Source organism: Enoplosus armatus, chromosome 9 (assembly GCF_043641665.1).
Source record: "Enoplosus armatus isolate fEnoArm2 chromosome 9, fEnoArm2.hap1, whole genome shotgun sequence".
NCBI lineage: Eukaryota > Metazoa > Chordata > Actinopteri > Centrarchiformes > Enoplosidae > Enoplosus > Enoplosus armatus.
The window spans coordinates 21,805,528-21,833,404 of NC_092188.1; the positions used below are offsets into that span (position 1 = coordinate 21,805,528).

At 44.3% G+C, this 27,877-nt stretch overlaps 1 protein-coding gene across 1 annotated transcript in view; it reads left to right on the forward strand.

The window, feature by feature from the left end:
• Nucleotides 1–26,333, forward strand: part of oxr1a (oxidation resistance 1a) — a 62,333-nt gene extending 36,000 nt beyond the window's left edge. The window contains exons 5-15 of the mRNA XM_070911594.1: nucleotides 8,211–8,363; nucleotides 9,656–9,840; nucleotides 10,524–11,167; nucleotides 13,284–13,449; nucleotides 15,864–16,029; nucleotides 19,134–19,214; nucleotides 20,613–20,738; nucleotides 22,262–22,414; nucleotides 22,522–22,617; nucleotides 23,986–24,059; nucleotides 24,232–26,333. Coding sequence (XP_070767695.1) covers nucleotides 8,211–8,363; nucleotides 9,656–9,840; nucleotides 10,524–11,167; nucleotides 13,284–13,449; nucleotides 15,864–16,029; nucleotides 19,134–19,214; nucleotides 20,613–20,738; nucleotides 22,262–22,414; nucleotides 22,522–22,617; nucleotides 23,986–24,059; nucleotides 24,232–24,367 — 1,980 coding nt within the window. The 3' untranslated portion in view covers nucleotides 24,368–26,333. The remainder of the gene's footprint in view (nucleotides 1–8,210; nucleotides 8,364–9,655; nucleotides 9,841–10,523; nucleotides 11,168–13,283; nucleotides 13,450–15,863; nucleotides 16,030–19,133; nucleotides 19,215–20,612; nucleotides 20,739–22,261; nucleotides 22,415–22,521; nucleotides 22,618–23,985; nucleotides 24,060–24,231) is intronic.
• Nucleotides 26,334–27,877: the final 1,544 nt, after the last annotated feature.

The window sequence follows — 27,877 nt, forward strand, 5'->3', positions numbered from 1 at the left end:
ACCAGCAGTATGAGCCGTCTCCCTCAGGTGCTGCGTCTGCAGCCTGTGAATGAGCCAATCACTGAGCACCGCAGGAAAGCCCAGTGGTCCCTTAAGAAATATGACTGTTTGCTGGTCTCCATGGAAACGGACATCTTGTTTTGCCGCTTTTGGGGAAGAAAAAAAAAAAAAAAAAGGATACTGCTGTCTTCTCCATTGCCATCACTGTCACTGCTGCTCCACTTGAGTTTAGACACCCTCCCAAACCTGTCCATTAATTTCTCCACGGCTGCCAAAAGAAAGGGCCCCCGTTCATTTACTACTTATCTATTTAGGTCACGCCTGCAAGAACAGCAGCGTATTCTGCGGCTCTTGGCGGGCGCGGATCAGAGCGTGGGACTGTGACTGCAGAGAAATTAAGCCTTTAAAAGTGATGCCGTGTCTGATATTTAGAGCAACTAATGAACGGAGCCGCTCGCGCTCCCAGACGAGCAGCCAGGCAGCAATTATTCCAGGCAGAGGAAGTGTGCTTGGAAGGCAGAAGGGAGGGAACATCACCTCACCCGATGTGCCACTCTGTATGTGTTTGTGGAGGCGTTGTGTGTGTGTGTGTGTGTGTGTGTGTGTGTGTTTATCTGTCTGTGTGTGAAGGTGTCTGTATCTGTCAACTCTGCATGTTTGTGTGTGCCTGCCTGCACACTCCTGTCTCTCTCTCTCTCTCTCTCTCTCTCTCTCTCTCTCTCTCTCTCTCTCTCTCTCTCTCTCCTCTCCCTCTCTCTCTCTCTCTCTCTCTCTCTCTCTCTCTCTCTCTCTCTCTCCTCTCTCTCTCTCTCTCTCTCTCTCTCTCTCTCTCTCTCTCTCTCTCTCTCTCTCTCTCTCTCTCTCTCTCTGTCTGTCTTCTGTGTGTGTGTGTGTGTGTTACTTGGTAGTTATATAGAAGGATTCAGCATCCAGGTGCCTTTTTGATTTTTAAACCACAGGAAGGACCTTAATAACTCACTCGGGTTCTTTTATTTATTTTTTTCCCCCCAGAATCCCCGGCATCTTTTAATTACAAGCCTATTTTGGTGCTTGGCACGCACGTCTCAATGAGGATATTATCCAAATAAATGGCTCTGGGAGGTGTACAGTAATAGCAATGCAGGCAGCAAATAGCTAGTATAACCCTGATGAAGACGAGTGCTCTGAAGAGAAACTACTCTCAGATGCTTCTCTTTTACTTTTGGATATAATAAGAGTCAGATCTTAGCACCAGATGTTTCAAAAGCCTATTAGATGTTCACGTATCCTGACAAAGAATCAAAGCCATTAAACCTAAGAGGTTTTTCACTGCAGAATATTTCTGGCATATAATTTGTCTGGCTATTCATTCGCATCAAAACTGAAATCATATGTATTTTTATTGAAGCTTTGACAGCGTTCGTCGTATGCTTCAATTTTCCATAAAATAAAGGCAGTGCAACAGAACACACAGAACGTGATGAACCTACAAACACACCTGACTAAATGAACTGAAAAGTAAATGACGTAAAGTTAGGGAAGAAAATAGAGGAACCTTTCTGCCCTACCCAGTAGCCACAGACTGAAACGATTCTGCTTGGGTCTGGTTCTGGTACCACCGTAGTTTACCAGCTTAGAGCAGGAAAAGTTACGCTACTGGTCTTACCTGACCAATTAAGGCTGTAGCAGCAAAACCCCTGAGTGTATTAAAGTGAGTACGGGTGCGTTTTTAATTCTTATGAATTCAACGTTGTTGGTTTTTCCTTCCAAAGTTACACAGTCTTGCTTTGAAGTGCCCTCGGCAGAATTACTTTTCTCACTTTGTGCAGACACCTCCGGGAAGATTTACTTTTGGAATGGTTGAACCTGTGTCACACCTTAAATTGGATTAAGCACCTCCTAGCACTTATGGAGCATTTGTGTATTTTGTATAAACTGTCTAGGCGTAGGATGTGTTATGTTAATATTGTCTCACACAGGTAATTTTACCATGCTCGCCTTGCATGCCTCCATGGAGTTAAAGATTGACTTCAAACACGGTTCCAAAGTGACAAAATTGGGCTGTTGGACATAATATTTTACTTAATAAAGGACGAGTTTTAGGTAAATTGTATTTTTCCAGTAGTTGTAACATGTAAGTCTCCTACTAAATGAATATCCTTCAGTCTCCATTGTAAGAAAGTATAAGGGGAAAGAGGGGTCAAATAAAAAGTCTATAGAGTATCAAAGGCGAAATAAGAATCAATCATATGCTTTGATTAGAGATTAAGAGTCGAGAACCGGCTCCAAATTGTCCAGTCCATCACAATCGCATGCCTCCGAGCTTATCAATCTGAGATCATAAAACTGTTGCGTCGACCCTGAAAACCTGTGCAGGCCTACTTGTTATGAATCAATAAGGGAATCGGTAAAGAATCGGGCCGTTGAGCAGGATCGATAATGGCATTGGTATCAATAAAATCTTATCCATTCCCATCCCTTGCATTGATGCACTTGTTATACAACTCTGCCCATGCTTCAGTTAGCAAGGTAAAAGTGATTTTTTTTTCCCCAGTCATGTTGTTCAGTGTTTCTCTGATGGAGCTAAAGGCCAAGTAAGGCAGCTCTGAAGTGTCTTCATGCTCTCGGTCTGCCTGCTGGCCTGCTGGTATTGGCAGCAAAAAGTAACACATCTTGCAGGCATGGATCGTTGGCTGTGTCTGGGTGAGTGTGTGTGTTGTGTGTGTGTGTTGTGCATGTGTGTGTGTGTGTGTGCGCGTGTGCATGCATGGGTAGCTGGCTGACTTTCCGGCTGGCGGTCTTGCTGTCGTTGGATTATTTGGCAGCCACCGGTTCGTTGGCATACTTTGCTCTCTGGTCATCTGTGTGGGCAGGCACGTCCTCTTTGTCCTATCCTGACCCTCCCCCTGCTCAAACTGACACACACACACATGCACACTTACTCGCCGTGGTGGCACAGCTACTACTGTGACCTTCTCTGTCTCTTCCTCTTTTGGCACCTCTTTTGCCTCCCTCCTTCCTTCCTTCCTTCCTTCCTCTCGTCCGCTGGGGCGAGATCTAAAATTAGCAGTGGAGGAAGTAGAACCAGTTTGGATTACCTATATATCTGGTGCCACATGAGGTACGTCTGCGATGATCTCACTTGGGTGAACAGGTGTCATCTCCCCCCCAAAAAAACAGCACCTACTGTGCCCTAGTGAGAATCGTGTGGTTAACAAACAGAAATGATGTCTTTCAAACGGGCCTTTCTGTGTTTTTTAGCTCGACAGATTCAGCGTGTCGGCCCGTCACCGGGGCTGTTATTCTGGGTGATATGAGCGACAGTACAGACTGCACTTGAGGACTTTCTGGCTACTGACTCTTGGTGAATCCCGACCATTGTGCGCTCCCGCTCGCAGGACACGGCCGTGCCCACATGGTGGAGCTGTGGATCGATTTTTGATTGCACCGTGTGTCTCTGTCAAGGTCAAAGCTGGGTGGCACCTGCAGACCTCCTCTCTGAGATCTTTATTATTACACGGAGACAAATGCAGCTAATACAAAGGGACTGAAAGGAAATGACAAATGTATAGGGAGCGTTACCTTTTTAATTAATACGGACTACCACACAATGATATATACCCTCTCATAGTTACAAAATATCCCCCTGTGCTTCACGACCACGCTATGGTCTGGATAGAAGCCATATTTCACAGGAGCCACAGCCTCTCTGTTTTTCTCTACTTTTAACTGGGAGAACTATTGGTTGGAAACTAAAAGGATATTGATTTCTTTAGGCCCACCACAGCTGTCATCTAACACTGTTACACCCATCTCCTGTCCCCACCATCAGTGTCAACTTCCCCCCCCCCCACACACACACACACACACAGCTTCCTGTAGAGTAGATTGCTGTGATGCCATGCTCTGTCCACCTCTGCCGAAACTCTCAGGCTCCTCCCCCCCCCTTGTCAGGCCTTGTTTTCCCCTCTTCTCCTTTTCTCACCTCAGCTTTTCTCTTCCCACACATCCATTACAATATTCTTCCATCCTACCTTCCTCCTCCCTCCCACATCTCCTCTCGCGGTTACTCGCAGTCTGAGGCCAGCACAGCAGCTCTTTCATCTTCGGATTTCAGTGCAGCAGCCAGTCCACTGTGCTGCACTGTGCTCTTGCTCTCCCCTTTTGATGTAAATCCTGTTTCCAAGACTCCGGCTGGAATCTGGTCACTTCAGGACACTGACAAGTGGGGGCTCACCTCAAATGAGGTCAATAAAGGCTTGTTTGTCTTCGTTATAACATTTTTCAGTGAGGTGGTGTTAGCTCTTCACCCTTTTTCCTTTTCTCTGACGGCTGTCTGTTACCTTACCTGTGCGGTTTAGCAGTTTAAATGACAAGCCTGTGTGAAGTTGATGGTTAATATGGGGCATAATAAAGAGACAGGCGAGTCCCTCATCGCTCACAGCACCGCACTCCAGCACCAGCTGAGAGAATATTGGATGCCTCGGAGGCCACCGCAGGACAAACACCGGTCATATATTAGAGGAGTTTAGCCGTGCAAAGAAAGCAGCGCCCTGAAAAGCAATATTCACTTGAAATATGTGCGGTGGCTGTGGCGGGATGATGCTGCCTTAACTTCCCGAGCCTAAAACTGTATTGATCTGTCTGCTGTATGTGCACCACTGTACCAAACAGAGTCGGACTGTCTGATTAACAGCTCAAAGAGAACTTTTAAACTGTAGAAACACTTTAACAATACCATCACCATCTTAAGGTCTTCCAGTCAGTGGACACTATCTTAAATCTTTGTCAGCGAGCCGGTTAACAACTGAGAAATAAAGGAGGGAGAGATTACAATTTACAGTTTAGTTAGACATTTAGCAGATACTCAGGGTGACTTAATGTACAATAAGTGTCACGGTAAAAAAAAAAAAAAAAAAAAAAACAAGTGAAAATTTATGCCTCAGGCAGGATAAATGGCCAAATAATTCAGAGTCCAATAAAGACAAAATGTGCAACAGCGTTTATCAAGAAAAGTGATCTTTTGTTTCTGGAGTTCTTTTAGGTCAGTTAGTGTACATATAGTAACTGATTGATTAACATTTGGTAACATTCTGCTAATGCTAGACCAACTGACAGACTGACATTTCCATAGATCCATATATTCCTAGAGCCATGCTGCTACCATGCTGAAAACTTTTAAAGGCAAATGTAATGCTTTACAGAACGCTTGTTTCATGAAGGTAAAACTATTGTCGTATAAAAGGTTCCAGGGAAACTCGGGGAAGTATTGTTAATAAGGGACCAGACAGCTGGAGGTGTTGGGGAGCGAGAAAGCAGCACTAGCAGCCAACAGCAGGACGCAGCAGGAAAGGAGTGAGCAGCACAGGTAGTCAGAGGAGGAACCACAGGGAGGAGAGAGAGGAGTTGGCAGCATCAGCCCTGAGATATGATTGGAGGTTTGGATCAGGTGGTGATTCGCAGATGCAGCATGACTGTGCAATTTCTGTTTAAGAGAAAAGGAGTCATTCCCAGGAATTCCTAGAAATTTATATAGCAAGGATCATCACACCGTCTCCACCTGGTCCCAGATGACCTGGTGAAATGAAACTACTGAGACAGTGAGCCAAGGTTTGTTTGTTTTGCTTTTTCTTTTTCTTTTTTTTCCCCAACTAGAATTTCACATTGAAAGATGAATAAAAGGACAGATTGTCAGCCTTTGACAATACGCCACCATTGGCAGCCAGTTGAAGAGACCAACTGAATCTCACTGTTTACTCTTTTCGCTGTATTTACTCTTTCATCCCACACAGCAACATGACATACAAAAGCAATTGCAACTTTATCTTCTTTCTTCAGCGTTTGGCATTATACCCAAATATATTACTTGTCGTCTTGTGTTGAGCAACAGCTCTCAGCTGCCCGACAGCAAGTGTCTTTTCACAGTCCTCTGTGACGTGGACAGTGTGCTTTGTTACCAACACATAACGCCCATTTCTCAGATGTGTCAGATTTAATGAGAGGGAACGCGGAGACAGTGTTTGCTGTGCATGTCTATGAGGGAGGACATGTTTTGACGTCTGTAGATGCTCATTTTCAAACCAGATGTGTGCTGCACATGTTGGACAGCATTTGGTTGGTCCCAGGTGTGTTCTAGTCAGTATTCGCTTTTATTTTATTTTTATTTTATTTTTTTTGGGGGGGGGGGGGGGGCGGAGGGGGGCTTACACCTCTTTCCATATTTAACCCTGGAGCAGGACGGCCAGCTCGGATGAGTCACTGGGAAGTGACTCGCCGGGAAGTGGAGCGCTGAAGTGCAGTTGCGTAGGTGAGGTGTGTTCAGTTTAAGTGGATGATGAGCCGGTTTAAACAGACAGGTTCCTACACACACTCCTTATCTTCAACACCTGGGCCTCAGATCTGCAATTCATCCACACTAGATACTCTCGTGGATCAGGGGTCCCGCTTCTTTTTTTCGTTTGTTTGTTTCAAGGATGTTCTTGAAACTCTCGGCTCCGATCCCTCTCCTCCTTATCTTTATTTTACATTTTTCGGCCTCCTTTTCTCCCGTCCTTCTTCGGAGAGGCTTGTTTTGGCTGGAACAGATTGGCCCGGCCCCCTCAGCCTTCCCTGGCTGCCAGTGTCTGGGCTGCTTGTGTCGGTGTGGGTCAGTAGCTGCAGGCTGTTTTGTCGACTGCGCCGGGAGACTGAGAGGGGGAGGTGTGGGGGTGGGTGTCAGGAGGACAGCAGACAGTTGTTATGGGCTCGGGCTCTCTTCTCTAAGCTCTTCACCGCACTTCACTTTACACTCCACCGGCTTTTGACGCCCTCCCCTCCCGGTCAAAATCCTCCTCCCACACACTCCTCTCTGTCCTCCTTTTCCCTTTTGTTCTTCGTCCTCACTCCAATCACTCTCTTTCATTGCCTTTAGCTCTCTTTATCTGCCTGTCTTTTTATTTCTCCACAGCAGCTTTGCACTGCTTTCCCTTTTTGTCGTTGCTTCTGCCGCAGTTTCCCCTTTTTGTCTTTCTCATCCCTATCTCTCCCATCCCTCGCTTCTTCTCATCTTTCCATCCAATTTGACTGTCCTACAAAATGTCTCCCAGCCAGACAGTTGTCCCCGTAGACAGTTATTCAGACAGACTTCAGTCAGTCTCTCCCCGTGGCGCAGATATCGCATGGCAACAGGCCACCGGTAGAAACACCAAACCCACCACACCTCGTGTTTCCAGCCCAGCAGACACACCATCTGTAGCAGATTGCAGAGTTACCATGGTGCCACGAAGAAACAGTAACAGAGTAGCTTTATAGTCTATGTGTCAACAAATAATTATTATATTAAAATAAATTTCTAGGCCGCTTTGGGTATAGAAAAGTGCTTTAGTTATTTTATAATAGAACAACATAGTTGAGACGTAATTTACATTCCTTCTTGGCTGATTGCAGACAAACAAGAATAGTTTATCCCCCCCCCCCCCCCCACACACACACACACACACACACACACACACACACACACACACACATACACCTGAGTCAGAAGGCTTGTTTGTATCGTGTATGGATTACTGAACGGACCTGCAGTCACAGATATATGTCAACAGTCACTGTATGAAGACATATCTTGTTGGAAAGTAAATCAGACTCTAAACAACCACAATGAGAGTCTTGAGTCGAATATACAGTTGAATGAAAATATCAATAGAGCGCAAAAAGCACAATAATTAAAGCTTCGGTCTCATATGAATGTTGTTCACCTAATTGCCTGTGTGAAGCTCAGGCACACAGGAGGTGCACTCATTTGGCTTTCATTGGGTTTCTTTTAACCCGATTGTCCCGCTGTGCAGAAAATATCTGTTTATATATAGATAATACATTTAGAGACTCAAACGCATTAGTTTGATGAAATGAGACACAAATTAGTTACACCGTGGATTACCAAGTGAACCAAGCAATGCCTTTTCGACAGTGCTTATTATTTAGTCTGTTTGGTTGAATGCTATTCAGGGATTTAGACATGATGCATTCGTGTAGATGTTTGTGTGTAGGCACCAGGATGAAATGGGACACAGCTTTCACAGTTTTGGATTCATCACTTAATTTCGCTCCTAACTATAAAATGTACCCTTTCTGTTTATTGTGACGAAGAACAGAGTAGTCCAGCCTCAAGAACCGCTGAAAATTTTGTACTTACAAATGGTGTCTAGTTCCTACCCTCTCCTAATTACACCAATGTCCACAACTACCTCCAGGACTCTGATGGCCCCCCTAGACCAGAGGGCGTTCACCCTCCAGTGTTCCCGGCCCTGCGCCAGTCCAGAGTGGTGTCATCCACCTCCGAGGAGGAAGAGGCCCTCACAGAGAAGTTCCTCAAGATCAACTGCAAGTACATCACTGATGGCAAGGTAAGATACAGTGTAAAAGATGCACACATTTATGAGTATGGGCATTTGTTGAAGATCACCGTGTGCCCTTCTGGTCATGGGACAGACAGACGGACAAGTGAAGCAAAAATATCAGGAACTCCACTTTAGCAGACCAGAATCCAATTGCTCCACAATGCTGTATGTGATGACCACTTTCAGTTTCGTTAACTGTGGAAACATAACATTCGTTGGCTGTTTTCCGTTGCTGGTGAAATCGCTACCTGAAGTAGATGTAAACAAGGCAGTCTTTCACAAGTGTTTTCTTCGAACACAGATGCATTGAGTTCTTTTTTTTCTTTTTTTTTTTTTATGTAAGAAACCAGAAAGGGAGGGTAAGATGAGAGCACAGTAAATACTGTGGGCACATGTGTGGGCAGATCATGACCCTGTAGACCAGCACATGAAGCCAAGCATCTCTCCTGACTGTAGTTTAATTGTGCTGATTATAGTTAATGTGGTTCACATGGCCTATAACCAGGGAGTTTGCAGCACCCTGGCTAAGTGTTGTAAACTGAGTTATCTAAATTGGGAATCTTCAAAGGTCTTCAGTACGTTTAAATGTTGTGTTTAAGTCGTCTTTATCTCTGTTCAATACTTTTCTTGTAAAACCAGGATTTGATTGTAAATCTGATAGTGTTTGGTTCTAGAAATAAAACGTGCATTTTGGTACGATGATAAAACAGTGTAAAAAACAAAACAAAACATGTAAGACAGAAAACAGACAATGCACGCCCTTGAATGTCACTTTTGATACATTTGACCGCTGAACACACACACGCTGGTCAGATTGGTGTGTGTGTGTGTGTGTGTGTGTGTGTGTGTGTGTGTGTGTGTGTTGTGGCTTGGTCAGGCTGGATGGCAGCCAGCTCCCAGGACGTCCTACATTGAAATACTCACTGACTCCACCCAGCTGGTCCATCACTGCCTATCTGAAAGTGTGTGTGTGTGTGTTTGCCAACGCACTGCTCTGTCCAGGCAGCTGTCCTGCTCTCAGACACACACAGATCCATGGTATCGAACCGCTGCTGATTCACGCCCAGGTACCAAATGACAGCACTGAAGTGGTCCGCACTGCCAGCCAATAACTTCTACTTGATTTAGGACATTTGCGGTCTCAAATGGATTTGGTCTCCACTTGTTTATGTGGCGGAGGTGCTTTAGATTATCTTTTGGTGTGGTAGATAAACATGCCACGCTGTTCCTTTTTATGTATTAAAAGTTGTCATGGATCCCATTGTTCCTCATCCATCCCTCTCCTGTGGCGATTTCAGGGTGCAGTGAGCGGGGTGTTGCTGGTGACACCCAACAACATCATGTTCGACCCTCACCGGATGGACCCCCTGGTTCAGGCCCATGGGTGCGAGGAGTACGGCATCATGTGTCCTCTGGAGGAAGTCCAGTCTGCCGCCATCTACAAGGAGATCACTGACCCCAAGATCAGAGAGGCTGTGCCCGAGTAAGAAAAGATATTGACATGTACTCACATATTGGAGTGTGTATGGAGAAGACTTTTATGATGACTACACATGTATATGCTGATGTAAATGCAAATGCTGACCTCTAACTCTGATTTACTCCTGAATACACTCTTGTTCTTATGGTTGCACTTATACACCTTCTTCCACTATTAAATTCCACGTGTCTGTCTCCCACTGCCACCCTCACAGAAATGCACCAACCTCGCTGTAATCAATGTCACTTTCTGCTTCACCCGTGGTCAGATTGCATCAGCAACCCCCCCCCCCCCCCCCCACTTCCCAAAACAAAAAGGAAACGACAATTACACCAGGGTTAATGAAGCATGCCTTCACCCTCCTACGTTCTGATTTCTCGAATCTTTATGCAGGAAGCAGCCACTTTAGAGGATTCACTCATGTTTCCTCCCACAGATTTGTCTGAGTGTCTTTTTTTTTTGCTTCACTATTGTTTTTACAGGCAGAGTAATAATATCCGTAATATAATAATATAATATCCATAACACCCAAACTGATCTCCCTGTATAATATCAGTGACGTGCTTAAAATCCATATATCAACACACAGTGGAATACACACCTACATGCTATACATGCTACATGCTATATTCCTTTATTATTGATAGAGCTGCATGTGTCTTATTGCTTCTCTTCCATGTTTCCAGTGACCTCGAGCCTCTTCCAGCTGAGAGACATCCCTCCCAGCAGAAGGACCCGGAGCAGCGCCTGAGGGAGCCGGGGGCCAATGACAGCAGCAGCACGGCCCCGCGCAGCACCGACGGCTCCATCTCCGAAGACGTCTTCACCGAGCCAGAGCTGTCCCCCATCCGGGAGGAAGAGCAAGCGTCTAACGAGGACCTCCGCCTGGAAAAGTCCTCCGGCGCTTCCACAGAGTCCGTGCAAACCGTCACCCAGGCGGAGGCCACCAGTGCCGGCGCCCGGGCCTCGGTCAGCCAGACGGAGGAGCCCGCCGCGGCCAAAGCAGAGGACAATCCACCAGACACTGCCACAGAAAATGATAGCCAGTCCCCCATGGGATCCAAGCAGCACAGTGTAGAGAAGCCACCAAGCACACCCACTACCACCACCAGCAGCAGCACTAGCCAGGCCCAGGGTCCCAGCAGCAGCACCTCTCGCCCAGGGTCCCAAAGCTCAGCCACCCTTGGTGCCACAGACGGCACCTCCGGGCCACAGGGGGATGCCAACGAGGGGGCAGACGTCTCCAAAACAGACACTATGCAACAAGGCAAGGAGGAAAGGGAGAATGTAGAGCAGACGCAAAAGGACGGCACACAGAACTCTGCAGAGGGTAAACACACTTAGAACAGTTAAACAGTTAGAAAACATACACCTTAAACCTTGTGAGGATATTTCAGGTGATGAATCTGGCCTCATGTTGCCCTTTAGCTGCAACCCAACATCCCTATTCTTCTGAAGACTATCAAAGTGAGTTGCTGTCGTCTCCGGCTGCTTCAGAATCTCTCTCTCATGTTGTCCTGATAACCTTTCCGTTTCCTCCTTGCTGCTAGTAATTGGAATGTAAAGACGAAGGGAAATGGCAGCGTCTCTGTTGTTTGGCGGAGCTAGCCGGGCTTTATGGGCCTTTATGCATTTTGATCTCTGGCTCTGGTGGTCTGGGCCACTCCTCCAGGCGATAAGCTAAAGCCTATCAAATGCCACAAACACACCTCGTACCCAAAGGGGGAAACACAGTGACGATGAAACCCAACATCAAAACCCCTATGAGACAGCATTCAGAGGTCTTTCTCTGGTTTTGCTTTCATGAGGATTTGGACATATACTGAATTCCATAAAAGCCTGGAACTTATTTTCTGTCCATTGCTTAGTTTAAGATTAAAGAGGCATGCTGGTACTAGGTTTAACCTGTCAAATGCGGGTAGGCAGAATTCTTGCAAAGCACATTTGGTCCGTCCCACGTTGTGTTTCAAGACGCCGCTTTTCATCAACTAATTATCTATTATCTGAATTGCACACCAAACAGAAGAAGAAAGACTGTGTTACTGCACAGTGACAACACACTGTAACTTCATAAAGGTAGCAGAACGTTCACTGTGATGGATGACCTATCTCCAGCAAGATGATGTTCAGGGTACTGAAATAAATTGAAAGCAGCGACTGCCTGGAAGTGAAGTAATTACTAAAAAAAAGCCAGATGTGCTAGAGATAATGGCTGGCAAATACTATGCAATTAGTAGTTAATAGGCAAAACAGAACCATGGCAGCATCCTTTAATCAGCATCTGGTTATCAAACAGTGGCCTCAGTCTGTCACACTCACTGGCTCACTCGTGTCCATATAACCCACTCTAGTTGGACACGCAGTTGTGATTCCAAAAAAAGATTTCTCTCCCCAAGAAGAAACAGACCAAAACAGTGGGAGAAAGATTTACCATTTTCTCCCTGGCAATTATTGTCACACAGAGAGCCAGGCGGCAAAAGCAGCTCTAACTCAGGAGGATCGCAGCAGGGCTGCCCATTATTCTGTGCACATTAGCACAGCCCACACAAGGAACAGCAGCAACCTCAAAAACAAGCTGCATTAATACAGAATTAATGCATTTAGAAAATTGAATTTGTCCCACTGAGCTGTGTTGTCTAAGCAGATTAATATTATTTGGTCTGTTATTATTGCAAGTTATGTAGAGCTGCCCGACCAGGAGCTGACAATATGTGCCACTGTGATGTCACTGGCACAGTGATCTCATTCAGCTTCCTGGGGCTGTGACCTTATAATAGGCCATTGAGGCCAGTGATAATGGCAGAAGTCTCAGTGCCACTATCAATTATAGTGTGCTACTCCATTTGTGTCATCTGTTGCGTTTCTGTCTCAAAATGAGTAATGCCCACTGAGGTAGCCAGCAAATAGAAGATAGAAAACTGGGTCACATAAATAAAGTAGGTATTAGGAAGAGAACAGTTAATCAAGGAGATGTATTTTGTTTTGATACATGATTTTGAAAGGAATTTACATTGACATTTTGTGAAATATGCTTATTGGCTTTCCTTCGAGGGTTAGATGAGAAGATACCACTCCCATGTCTGTACGCTGAATCTAAAGCAGCTGGTTAGCTTAGCTTAGCACAAAGAAACAGTGGAAACAGTTGGGAACGGCTTGCCTGGCTCTGCCCAAAGCTAAAATCTGCCCTACCAACACCTGTAAAGCTCACTGATTCATTTGTCATGTGTAAATGCTAGCGCCAGGCTAACCGTTTTCCCCGTTTCCAGTCTTCATGCGAAGCTAAGCTAACCAGCTGCTGGCTCTAGCTTCAAATTTAGAGTACAGGTACAATAGTGGTATCGATCTTCTCATCTAACAACTTCCTGTTACAATCCTGTTATAGCTATTAAGCCATAACATAACACATTTATGTGCTCATGTGACCATGTGCTGATTTCCCCCTACAGGTACAGGGTCGGCGGAGAGGCGGAAGCACCGCTCCCACAAGTTCCTGTGTCTGCGGGTGGGGAAGCCCATGAAGAAGACGTTTGTTTCCAACGCCAGCGCCTCAATGCAGCAGTATGCCCAGCAGGGCAAGAAGCACGAGTACTGGTTCGCTGTGCCGCAGGAGAGGTCAGTGTCTCTGCCACACCTCCCTCTACCCCTGTGCAGGATGCATTTGAATACAAGCAAATCCTTTGGTGTGGTAGCCCAAATAACAGGCTTTACCCTGATTACATGGAAAATGGAAAAATACAAAGCAGAGTACATGATATAGCAGCCTCTGTTAAAGACGGTGATGAGCGCCACAGTGCAGCAGACTTTGTTTGTAATGTAGGAAGCTGCAGGAGTTTGACCTCATGCGATCCGAACATAGTCCTAACGCACAACAATAGTCAGCTGAGTTACTAAGGCACCTCACCTCCAGTCCTTTTAATATTTGAAACCAATCAAATATGCATTCTTTGACAGGTCTGACTCCCACTGCGGCTTCTGCCAGACAGCAAAATGATTTATTATTCATTCACTCTGCTGGGAAACAGACACACACACACACACACATTATTCCTGCACTGGAGCACACACACACACACGACCCATGTAACAGTAAGGATCGTACAGTAAGGACGTTTTTGTATTCTCAGAAAGCGTTTCAACCACAGAGATGCTCATGAACTTTTTCTGACCTACGCTGAAATTTATGATGTTTCATACGAGCTGAAAATAGCCCTGGCTTGTTTGTGTGCTTTTTCCAAGTTGGATCGCTCCGTCTGGATGCACAGTTGCCAAGTCAGCAGTAGTCGTAATTACATTAGAGCTCCTCACACTGGAGGGAGACACATTACAAGAAAATATGTGCTTCCACACAAGTTGCGTAATGTGTTCATGTGGAGAATTAATCCTAATTGCAGCAATAGCTAAATTTAATAAGTCACTTTTCTTATAAAAGCCATTAATTTGAGCCAAATCTGGAATTGACTGGACATACCAAAGTCTCTGTCTCCAGCGCAGTGATGAGACTTTGTCTATTGTATCTTTTCAGAGACGAGCACGCAAAAGGGCTGTTTTCAGTACATGTGTCAGCAACACACATGGTGCTCTCTGAGGCTGCTAATCACATTTGAATCAGACAAACAGGCGTGTCCTTTTTAGTTAGTCATGGTACCATAAGTGCGTCTTGGTTGTGCGATGTGTGGAGTGCCTGAGTGCAGTAATGACACTGAAATTCCCCTCACTTCATTATTCACTATGAACTTCAGAAGTCTTGCTTGTTAAAGCTTTGTTGTTTACATCCCCAGGTTGCCTAGCTACAGCATTTCCTACCTGGAAAACAAGCTTGCTGTGATGCATGCTACTCTTGGGGATGATAGCCCGGGGACATGGCAGGTTCAAAGATAGCATTTAAAGACTTGTGCATGTTAGTACTCATTATTTTGTACTTGTCTTTCTTGGCACTGCAAGCGGGCTAAGGTGCGTGTGTGGGAGGAGTGATCATAAGCAGTTCGAACTGACAACACAGCGGCTCTTAGTCCTTTTCTTCAGACGCCGCTAGACTCTCTGTAGCTTGACCTAGATGGGAGACGACCTGCATGATGTGTCTTTAAGTGTCCTGGCAATGGCGTGGGAAGAAAGAGAGGCTATTGAATGAGCCATGCACGGCCATGACACTGAATACAGCTCAGCCTACTGAGTCTGCCACAGCCCGTTCATGTCTACCAGCCACAGCGGTGTGTGACACAAGCCGTGTTCTGTATTTGTTTGTGTAAATCAGTTTGTTATAGCCCGCAACTTTAATGCTTTGGTTCACAACTCGCATCAACCGTGTTTCCACCTGCAGCTGTTTTATCGGCAAACAACCTGTCATAAATCCACTGTACGCTACAACACCAAACAGCAGACAGACAAAGTTAACAACTAGCTGGTGAACGTTGTGGTGCATTTAGAAGCCAAGAAGCCAGATATTTCCCTCAGTAGTTGGTGGAGATTTTGTAAAGAAAGGAGAGTGAATATTGGACTTAGATTCTTTGGGTGTCCAGAAACTCCAAATGAATGCTAATGTTGCAGCTGTTAGCTAGCACGCTTGCTGTACAACAAGCAAATACATGATAAGTGATGAATAACAAAATTATAATATGTGAATGTTGTGTTTACAGCTCGTTGCCCTGCCGACCAAGTGGCCAGCAAAATCAGTGAATGCAGGTTTAACTGTTTCACACTGCACTAAGAAAGAAAGCTTTCACACTGGCACATTCCTCACACATTCCAAGTGGACTAACCCCGACTTTAGCCTGGGGCTTGCTGGCCCTGCTCCGGAGCAGGGTTAGCCCAGAGTTTGCGGGGGTTGTCCCCTGAGAATCAACGAAACACGGCAGGTGCCAGTGTGAAACGGGGCTAAGTTAGCCCAGGGCTAACATGTAAAATATTGAGCAAGTTTAATCAGATGACCAATTCACTAATTCATTTCTTGCAGGACCAACTTCTCTCTCTGCAGCATTTAGGAACAAAGCCTCTTCTCTCAAAGGTTTTTCTGTGTCTCTGCCCCCCAGGTCAGACCACCTGTATGTGTTCTTCATGCAGTGGAGCCCGGACATGTACGGTGAGGGGGTCAGGGGGATGGGACAGGAGCCTGGGTTTATGGTTGTCAAGAAGAATGAGGTGTCAGAAACGGCTGAGGACGAGCTCATCACTGACCTCAATGTCAAGGAATGGGAGGTAAGGTCTACACGGCTAAAAGTGTTCCCTCACCTCGCTTAAAGTGCAGCTGTTGTGTTGTCACAAGCCTCACAGACATGGATTAAGTATAGCCCCCCCACTATGGTTTAATCCATAACCTGTGAAACCAGAATCTTATGTGGTGTATCATATGTTAAATTACACGTTAAATAACTGTGTTGATTTGATTTCATTATTCAATGCATAGTGCTGCTCTTGGTTTTTAATCCATCAGAACTGTGTAGTCGTCAAGCCTTAGTTTTTGTATTCTGCTTCTGTATTTTGCACTTCTGTGTACCGCTGCATATTTCTTGATTTGATGGTGGATTTTTGTGTGAACTTTCTATCACATATAAGTTATGTAAGTTGTGTGAACACTTGCTTTGCTTGGAAATGCGCTTCTCCGAGCTTCCAACCAAAGTGTTTTGCATGTTTGTGTAATTGTTTACTCCTCTAAGTCGGTGTATTGTAGTTTCATCACATGTTGTGTGACTGTCACTAGTGTTGGTCAGCATTCGGCAACTTATTTTGCTGAATGGCAAAAGGCTAACATCATTATGAGCTGCTCAACATATGCAGAGAATGTAAATAGTGAGCAACTAGACTGTTTTGTTTTGTTTTTGGTTATAAAATCCCTCAAACTCATGTGGCACTGATGTGGGTTCAATCTGTCTTCCTTTTTTGTCAAGCTTACCTCTCAAAGTGTCTTTATTGTACATTTACAGAATGTGGAAGACTAGGAGGCATAGATGGGGGATATCTATCTAGATTCTCGGCACCGTTAGTGCACATTGCTGCACACCATGGATGGGTTTTGGTCAAATGAGATTGTTTACGAGCCTGTGGATAATGAAAAGGATGCATTCATTGTATGAAGAAATTGATACGATGGAAGCAGTGGCCTGGATTTAAATTTTAATGTAAATGAATGATGTAGGAAACAAAGTGGACTGATTTGTTTGTCCCTAGACTTCTGGCAAACAGAGGCTACATGATCCATTACATTTGAATAAGTAAATAGGGACCTGCTGCTTTAGTTTGTCCTTTCTGACAGAACGTGAATTTTAAGCAACACGTTTTTACATGGAGCTATAAGGAACAAAATAGATGTGTTTTTTTCAACAAAGCTAATTCAAGTTTCACATTTATTTAGATTTCGTTTTTTGTGACTCCGGCAGATTATCTGCCAACATCTATTGAATGTGTACCTCATGGGATAGTGATGTTACTGTGTCTTTAAATCCTGTCGGTTATGGGATGGGATCATCGTTTTTTTAACCAATGAGGAGCCGGTTTCCCTCCTGTCCCGTGTTGTTATTGGATTTTACCGATGTCGCACAAATCATACGGTGTATAGACCCCACTGGAAAAAAATGTTTCTATTTTAGTCGAGCAGGCTGCCTGGCTTCATACTAACTCCGTCTGCTTGTCTCGGGGCTACACAGGGAGAACTTAAAGGATCTGTAATGTGACTTTCCAGCTTCAACCTCGCCCAGAAAGCAAGACATGTTTTCTAGGAGGGTCAAAGACCAAGAGAAACAGCTGACCCCTAAGTATACCTGTGTATGTTCCGAGTGCCTAGTTCATGTTTTCAGTCTCCAGCGATGTATGTTCTTGTATGTTATCTCGCTGTTGTTGTTAGCAAGCCGTGCTAGCCCGCTAGCGAAGCTAACTAGCCTGCTAGCCCTTTAGCCAGTCCGGTCTAGTTCAGTGACTGTTGTTAAACAAAGTGGCCACTATCTGACTACTATTTGGCAGTCAGGACAGTGCTCTCATCCGTCGTCTGTCCCCCTGGCACCGTGTAATAGGATGTGTGTGGCTCTGTAGGCTGTCTGAAAGTTTCCAGTACAAGATGCCAGTTAAAAGATGCTGCTCCGGTTTTCACTCACCAGTTTCTTTGACCTTACGTTACCATACTTTTTTTGAGTTGCCGGGTATCATTTTGAGTTTACAGCTCGCTGAGTGACTGTTTATTAGCCATTTGTGCTGTATGGCAGAATTGAATTCACCGGTCACATCCAAACGCTGACCTTTTTCATGACATTGATCTCTTCAGATAAAAGGCATTTGATTCACATTGAAAAGTCTGCAGCAGGCTAGCATGCTGCTAGCTTGAGGTGCATTCAGCTGTAGGTGACGTGAGGCACAGATGCATTTTTTATGAGGGCTGTAGTTTACCCTCTCTGCTACATTATTGAGAGCTGTAAAGAGGCAGCTTGTTACCAAAAAAGTAAACAAGGTAAGTGAGAGATGATCTCAGTTGTAAGAAAAAAGAAAAGAATAAAAATAGAGATGGGGGGAAAAAAGTAAGTAATTATAAGACTGCTTATGACATCTGTGCCCATACTGGGTGTGTTTGTTTATCTCGTGCATCAGGCTTTAAATATCTTCCCTGTACTGAGACACTGTGGACTATTAAACGCCAACGTTTATTCAGTGGCAGAACAGAGGCAGCAGCTCTCGGTGGAGTTTTCAGCGTGGGGTGTAACTTTGTTGGAATGTAGCCATGCTTAGTAGGTCATTGTGTTGGTCTGTCTGGGCTGTAGTTTTGTGGATTGTTGTTCCTGACAAACAAGAGAGTGGGTTCTTGTTCATGGACTTGGCCAAGTATTGTTGCATCAGTCGAACCTCAGCTATTTGTGTTTGTTGCTACGTGTTCCAGCATTCAAATCTTGTGGACAGCCTTCAAACTCTCAGAAATTTGTTTTTGTTTTTGTTTTGTTTTTGCATTTTGGGTCAACTTTCTTTCTGCTGCTGTGTTGTTTCTGTCCTGTTGGTCTAAGTCAACTTTGAGTATAACTGAAGCATCTAAAGGTGATGATATTAAACATATTACACAAACATGCAAAATGACTGAGTGCTCTGAAATGCCCCATATCTCTCTTACTCAAAGTAAATTTGTTAACAGTGGCCTTAAGCCTTTGTTACAGTTTGTTTCCTCAAATTTGGGACATCTACCTTTATTATACGAGCAGCGTTAAGTTTGCTGGAATCGCACTACTTAGTGCACATAATACCTTCCAAAACTCACCCTTTCCTTCCCATGGCTAGCGACAGAGTGGCAGAGTTTTATGTTCCACCTGTTCCTGTCTTTGTACTACCAGGTAGTGTCTCTGACGGAGTACCACCGTCGGATTGACGCGCTAAACAGTGAAGATCTGCGCTCGCTCTGCAAACGACTCCAGGTGCCCTGACCAGCCCTGTCTGTCCCCTCTCTCTCTCTGCTCCGCCAAGCCCTGTTGCTGTCCGCACCAACATGGTCTCCCATAGGCTCCATACTGCAGGCTTTAGTTGCTGCTGATGTTGCGTACTAACCTCAAAAGCACATGTTCCCATTTCTTTACATAAAAGTCATGAGTGGGTTTCATGAGTGTTTGGGCTCACAAAACCTTTTCAAAACATGCCATACAAGATCAATTTGGGACTTCTCAAGCATTTGAGAATATTTTTTTTATCAGTTCATTACAGAAAACTGGCGTTGTTAGGAGTGATGAGGTTTTCACGTGACAGCAGCCTTATCTCCATGTGTCAGGCTGTCCTTAGACTTGTTGTCATGACGTTTTTAGTGCTTCAACCCACTAGCTCAGTCTGGTTATTAGGTAGTTATTACTAGCTGTTTGTACTTGTCAAATGTGTAGATTTTATATAGGCCACACAGAAATGGGTGTTTCTGTAGGAAATTTTTTCTGAAAAAGAAAATTCCCTTTGATGCTCGAATGAGCTGAATGTAAAGAATGTGGCCTGCGTGAGGACTGAGCAAGAGACAGTCAAGAGTATTGAAGGACAAGGAGATGGTGTGTTTGTGGGAGGGTGGAAGGAAGTAAGACTCGCCTGACAGAGTGAATGATGTTTTCTGAGGACAATGCAGGTAGGCCCTATTTGAATGAGAACTGAAACATGAGAGCATCCCAGCTACCGGTGGCGAAGCGCTCCACAATCAGCCTCTGTTATCGAGAAAGATAAATAACCCAAACAGTCCGGTGGTCAGAGAAAATGTCAAACAGCGGAGCGCAAATTATTCATTGGGTTGATTTCCTATTCACTTTGCATTCTCCTCTCCCAGACAGTGTCTCTGCCCCGCTCTCTCTCCTAGTCCTGCCAAACCAATCCTAGTCATCTGGCACTGGAGAGTGGCAGGAAGATATTCAGCTGTCATCATCAAATAGTTGGATTATCACTGTGTTGCTAGCAAATGCTGTGTTTATAATTTTGGCAGGAAAAAAACAGTTGGATTTAAAATGGGAGCTTTTGTTGCTATGGTTAAAGGTTTCCTCATGTTACCCCTGACATCCCAGCCGTTATCCTAGAGTTGTTAAGTTAAACCTTTTCTGCTTTTTAAAATTCATTATTTATCAGTTCAGATCCTACATGTTGCCCATGCCCTAATACTATTGCAGGTTACGGCTTGCTAGTGGTTAGTGCTCTACGTAGCCTCACTGGTTTCCTGATATGAACAAACATAATCGTAGATTGATGACTGTAGCTGTAATTGAACCCACCCAGTATCAGTGCTTTATGGAAGCTGAAGTTAAACTACTCCTTGCCTGTGTGTATGCATACCTGACATTTATTTGTACTTGTAGATCACCACCAAGGAAGAGGTGAATTCCAAGCTTGGCACATCCGTCAAGACAGAGCTGGAGCCAGAAACGTTCAAACCCAACCTCAGAGAACCCAGTGATCTCCTGGAGGCGGACCAGATAGAGAAGGTACAGACCAGTTCTAATGCAACACTACACATAACATATCATTTATCTAACTTTGTGCATCTATATGTAAATCCAACTTTACAGGATAAGGCCGGTGATATTCTATACTTTTTTATGGTCCACAAATCGCATGAAAAGACTAAAACCCACAATGAGTTGATCCTGCTGGATATATCGTATTCCTCTGTGCCATGGAGCTCCATTGTTACATCAATGAGCCACACTCTGCGCTGTGTGACATGTTCATTTGTTCTACAAAACATGGGCGCTGTGTTCGTGTTAAGACTCAATCCCACATACGCTGTTTTTGCCGCCATAAATACTCTCTGGTGCACAAAAAGTGTATTAATAAGCTTCTGAAAATAGTGCCCAACAAATACACAATTTACTAAAGTTTTAGAGTAAGTTTGATTAAAAACTACAGTGCCCAGTTGCTTTGGGAAATCACCTAGCCTTCTTGGAAAATGAGTTATATTGTATTGTTGCCACTCACAAGCTGGGAAAGTTTAAATGGATATGTTCCATCTTAAATACAGGCTGTGTGTCATGTGGTTGGCTTGAATGCGAACATGCAAAAACTGAAGATTTGGTGGTCATTGCACTTTCAAATCTGGTGCATGTAAAACAAAGAAAGTCATTCTTTCCTAGAAGAAGAAATCTTTGATTATGTAGAAATGGATCTGAATCTGTATGTCATTTATTTAAAGGGAATGACCCGTGAGAAACACATCAAACAGACATTTCTAATATGTTGTTTGAGGTGTGTTCCCTGCAGGCATTGTGTGTTAATACACACACACATACACACACCACTCCAAATGAGTCCCAGTTGGCATATTGAGCAATAGATTGCCAATATGCGGCTTCCTTTAATCACCCTGAGGACAGAGCTTGGAGCTCGGGCCCGGCTCACAGCGGAGCAGAGGTGAGCCAAGTCGGGGCTCATCTCCTCGCGGCTTCGTTTCCAAGCCCGCTGATTACACGCCTGCTTCAGCTCCACCGCTGGAGGAGGACGTGCTGAACCAACAAGAAAAGAGCACTGATGGAGGGACTGATGAATTATTGGGAGAGCGAACAGGACGCTTAATGGCCTTTTGTACCATAAAGAGGAAATGGTGCAGCATACTGTTAAACTTTGTCACTTTAATTCCATGTTTCAGTCCGTGTCTGTGTTATCCGTCCATTAAAATGAAGCATACACTGCACTGCTCCTCCAGCGCCTTTGTCGGCTTTATCTCCCCATGCACCACAGCCGCTGTTAATCCTTCCGTCTGTCAACAGCAGGGCAGCAGGCTCTCTCTGGGAGTGCTGGACCTCTCTTTCTCCTGAGACGGCTCTGTGTTTGGAGCCCTGTTACTCTTCTTTAAACGCCAGACGGTGTTAAAAGGTCACCGCAGATGTAATTGAGCATTGGTGGCTGTGGCCTTTCTGTGTTTCATTTCCTTTTTCTCTCTCACCCCCCCCCTCCTCCTCCATCCTTCCTTTTTCTTTATTACCCCCCCCACACACACACACACACACAGCTTGCCAAGAATCTCCCACCACGGACCATTGGGTACCCGTGGACGCTGGCTTTTGGCACATCAAAGCATGGCATGAGCATTAAGACGCTGTACAGAGCTATGCAGGGCCAGGACACCCCGGTGCTTATGGTTATAAAGGACAGCGATGGCCAGGTGAGCTGCAAATTCAGCACGGCAGTGTAATATGTCAGAACAGAGTTATAGCGCTAACATACCCCAAGTGTACAGCAGTCAGTTGTTGTTCTGTTTGGTTCCTCCAGGTGTTTGGTGCGTTGGCATCTGAGCCCTTTAAAGTCAGCGATGGCTTTTACGGCACAGGAGAGACGTTCCTCTTCACCTTCAATCCAGAGTTTGAGGTACGCTGTCTTCCTCAGTTTGAAGATGTTGGGTTTCTGTAAGAACGTACTTTTTCCAACATTCAAATGTATTATTAAAGTTGGACATTTGAATGTGCAGTTTTGTCAACATGCAGTGTCCTTCATGGTAAGAGGACATACAGCAGATTGATATATTGCTAAATTAAAGCTGCACTAATCAATATTTTTTGATACAAACAATGGATCAAATGACTGTGTAATGGGAAAGGTGTCACTTGTTGTGACAAACCAGCAGAGAATGATCACTCTCAGTTCCCCTCAGTTTTACAGAACCTTTTGCATGCTTTTGCCCACTGTTTTGATTTTCATCAGGCATCTTCTGGATGTGTCGATAAGCTGTTCTGTTTACGGCTTGTTCCGCTGCGCCCAAGTGGCCGAAAAATAGCAATTACTACTAAATTAAAAGATGTTGTTACAAGAATAGAGGCAGCATCTCAACACACACACACACACACATTTGCAAGACAATGCTGTTGCGTGGAAAAGACTGCCAAGCATGTATATTGCAGCCTTGACACAAACTTGACTCTCCGATACACCATATGACGTGCACACTGTGAATGTGGTGGCTGTTCTCGATGCATGCGACACTCAAACACATGCTGTGATAAATATCTGTGTACACATCCTTATACATGATACCATTCACACGATCAATCATCTGATCATGTATGTGACCTCCGGTTTGAGGCCATTTTAATTGACTTTAGCCTTTTCTTTAGCTGCCAACTAGCTACCTTTTCACAGTCTGGACTAACTCTGCTGTGAATGTGAGTACAAGAAGACGCCGCAGTAACGAGCTTATTTACTCACTTTACGGCTGACTAAAGTAACGTGACTACCCCTCACACACCGGGAGAGGCTCACTTTCACAACAAACTCCGCTAGACTCCGTCACACACACACACACACACACACACACACACACACACACACACGGGTGCAGTTAGGCTGCAGGTGTGCTAACCAGAGAAGAAGGATATTACTGCTGTAGATGGTTACGGTTGTGCTCATTTTAACTACTTTACATACTGTTTGGTAATTGAATCTACACCAATGCTTCATATTCTACAGCATCATCATACGTTTGCACTATTTGAGAATTTACGGTGTGTAATTTTTTGAAAATGTGTACATCAAGAGTTAAATTGTATATCGCAGCATAGCCTAAAATATAGAGATATTATTTATAAGCCGTATCGCTCAGCCCTGCTCTCACTGAGATAAACATGCGTGTGATCTGTTCTCATCATGGTAATTACTACTGGACAGAAACTATTAGATTATGTCAACACTGAATATGTCACGCAATACCTTCTAATATATGCTCTACTGTGTCTGCAACAGGTGTACAAATGGACAGGTGACAACATGTTCTTCATCAAAGGAGATATGGACTCCTTAGCTTTTGGTGGAGGAAGGTGAGTCCAAGCTGCTTTTTATGCGTGCACTTATGACAAAGTGTTCCAGCAACATTTGTTTTAAATGAATCTGATGATACAGTATAGTTTAAAGTTAGCCTGCTGAATGAAGTAATACTATTGAAGAGGCAGATAAGTGATGCGTTGGATCGTTTGTTCTCTTTCCCTTTAGCGGCGAGTTCGGCCTGTGGCTGGACGGAGACCTCTACCACGGCAGGAGTCACTCCTGTAAAACATTTGGGAACCCCATGCTCTCAAAAAAGGAGGATTTCTATGTGCAGGACATAGAGATCTGGGCTTTTGAATAACAAAACAGTGCACCACAGGGAAAAAAACGTCCTGCAAAGGGCAAACAGGGAGGAGTCCTCCTCCTTTAGAACAATGGCAACGTCCCAAACCTAACTGCACATCACCAGGGCTCCCCAGGCCGGAAGCCAGCTATCGGATGCTTGTTGTGCGTTACTACTGCAGTTATTACGGAGCTTTTTTTCTTTGTGAAAAATTACCTTTGTGTGTATCTTGTTACAGCCTTGTGCAGCGTCTTTGCAGAGTAGGGGGAGTGTGTAAAGCAATGAAAATGATGGTGAGATGAGGGTTGTATCAGAGGGATGGGGAGAGGGGGAAGGGACCATCAGGCCTTTTGAAAGAGGAAGAGACCATCGGAGCCTCTCTCACCTTAGAGGTGGTGAAGATGATGGCGGCTGAGGTTTGGGACTGCTGCAAGAAGAGAGACCCGCCCTACTGGTCCAGATCGTGTGTCTGAACTTTACAGAACCTCAAGGAGTCCCCGGCACCCTCTCAGACCCCCCTAGAACTGTTCATTGGTAGGATGTCACTCACTGTGCTGTCAGCCTTGACGGAGAGAGACCCAGTTAGAGGAAAATAAACGAGACAAAAGCACATTCCATTACTCTTGGTGATGGTGGCGTGTCAAAATAAAGTTGTGATTTGTGGTAAAACACCAATATACGAAACTCATCAGCAGCAGGATACGATGACACTTAACTCAGAGTGATGGTGGGGGGGGGGGATCCTTTTTACAGTACAGTACAGTACAGTTTTGGGTTGTCTTCTGAGGCTAAACTATAGAGTATTGTGTATTGTAGTCCTCCTGTTGTTCACTGTCATAGCACACCATCTGAAAGCACATAGCTATAATCAGATCACCCATCGTCGTAACGTTCTGTTCAGTGGGTGTACGTGTGAGTCCAGCTAACACCGGCTCCTCCCGCAGGATGCCGGCTGTACTGTTTGTAGACAGTAACGTGTTGCAATAGATTTGTGGAATATGCAAATAACTGTCCTGTGACCTCAAATACCCCGCAGGTCGCGGCACTTTTGCCGCCGTCTGTCATCTTTCAAGAGAGAAACTTGTAAAGCTTTTACGTCTTGATACACAGTTGCTTCGCTGGGTATCATTTGAAAAGCCTGAGACGTGGTTACCTGTTTTACATGCATATATGACAATTATATATTGGTATATATGATTATATATGGAGTTATATAATCATATATATTTTGCTGTTAAGTGTGACAGTGATCTATTTGTGCTGATATTTCAGCTGTTACAATATAATGTATATTACCCTGTAAATTAATGTTAAAATAGTAGATTTGTTTCTATATATATACATATACATACACACACACACACACACACACACACACACACACACACACATATATATATATGAAAATACATAATGCTATATAAATATATATATATATAATAAAGTGTGGATTGGTGGGTTGCTTCTAGCACTTTAATCTGGTGTAAAAGCGTCAAGGCCAGGTTCTTATATTCTCTTAGCAGTAGCTGTACAGTACTTTTTTTTGTTTAGATCATAAAGATGTTAACTGTTAGTAGAAAGCTTGCTGCTACCAATATCAATAAGGGTATTCCCTAATGCTCTTTGTGTCTAAAAAGGAGGATTACTCTGAGGTAGGAAGGGGGGGTTGAATGTGGCTGAACGTGGCAGCAGGGCTCGGTGTCTCTCCTCATGTGGCTGCCAGGTGAGTCTCAGTGGGCGCAGGTAGGTATGCAGGCAGACTGACCTCTGACAGGCAGATGATGGCGGGCCAAGGGAAGTGTGTGTACAGTACGTGACCCTCCCCCAAGGAGCTTTCTTCCCCCCTTTCTGGTCTTCCACACCAGTATTTGTGTCCATGTGGAGAGTCACAAAGAATAATATGGATAATTCTTCCAGTTATTTCACCAGAATACAATGTATCAGTGATGTATAAATAACAATAAAGCTGACTTAATTGTTGTAACCTGGGATATGACTGAATTTGTGATTTGTTTCTTTTTTTTTTTACCTGTATATTTATTTATTTTTATGTATCCTTTTACACGTGTTAAATCCCCTCAGGTCATGGCAAATGGTGATGGACAGTGGGCTAATAGAAGTGGAAAGTAATCAGTGGTTTCGCTTGCCGGGGTTAAATACTTGCAGTGTGTACTAGTATTTGTAGCCATGTAGTTCTAGGTTTATGGAAACTGGAGTGGCCACTGGAAGGGCACACTGTTGCTGAGTTAGATTAAAATAAACTGATACATTACTGATAAATTAGAAATGGTTTAATTAAATGTTGCATTATAGAACTCCAAACAAGATCAGTGAATTTGCCAGTTATTAGTTAAGCTGTTCAGTTTTGGCAGGAGTCTGGCCAATCAGACCCGTCTTTAAATGATTTAAGTGAGCGGCCGTCTTTGAATTAAAGAAACGACTGCTAATGCAAACTAAATGTTTAGGAAGATCAGATTGTAAAAAAAACCTTGAAAGAACCTTCATTTGTCCTTCATTTGTCTCTTTCAGTGAAAACCAATGGATGAACATGAGTGTTGCCATAGCTACAGCGTGGTTTTATATGACAAGATTAACAAATAGGGGCATTTGATGTCACAGGCATTATATATTCCTTTGGATTTTTATTTTACTCAGCAAGTACTCAAGTCCTTGAATTATACATTGGAGCATGGGAACCCTGCTCTGATCACTAGCCAACTGTTACATTTATTGTATTATAGTGGGGGGGGGGGGGGTCCAAATAAAACCTCCTCAGCATCAGTGTTCCCAACTACTGTGATTTGGTTAAAAGCAGTCCAGAAAAAACGACTTAATACCAAACTCTCTCTACTATTCATCATGTTCCAGTATATTTCTTCTGAATTTCAACGCTAAAGCACAGCAGAGTAACTTAATCCGGTGTATTGAGCGCTAAACTGTGATAGACAGGATGATTAACTGGGCCTCCATTCAAACAGGAATCCTTCAGCTGTGAGTGAGTGCCATCTAATGGTCGCATTTATTAGTGTTGGTCCAGTAATGTACTGTTACCGGTTTACTCATTCAGGGCTCAATATAATAGACTGTTGTCTGTTATTTAATCAATAAAAATAACTGTAATTACCCAATGAAGTCTGCTGTAATAAGACAGGAAAACTGAAAAACAACTCTTGTCCGTCACGTATGATTTATTTAACGGCTCATAGAGCACACCGCAGGAAGCTGTGGTAAATTACAGGTCAGGAGTTCCTCATCTGTGTCAGCTCAGGACAAACGACACCTGAGCATCATCCACCGACTTGGTCCTGACACGAGCATCATAGCCTCTGTCTCAGGTCCCAGTCAAACCCAAACCTCCCCCAGGCAACATGCTGCGTCAGCTCTTTACTTACATCCAGCAGGGCTAAAATAGTGCAAGGATCACTCTTTGGGGTTCTGGGATCGTAGTTTTGTCATCTGCACAGTCAGCATGTTTCAGACTTGCTGGGGGAACCAAAATGTGCTACAAACAGTCCCTTATCACAATAA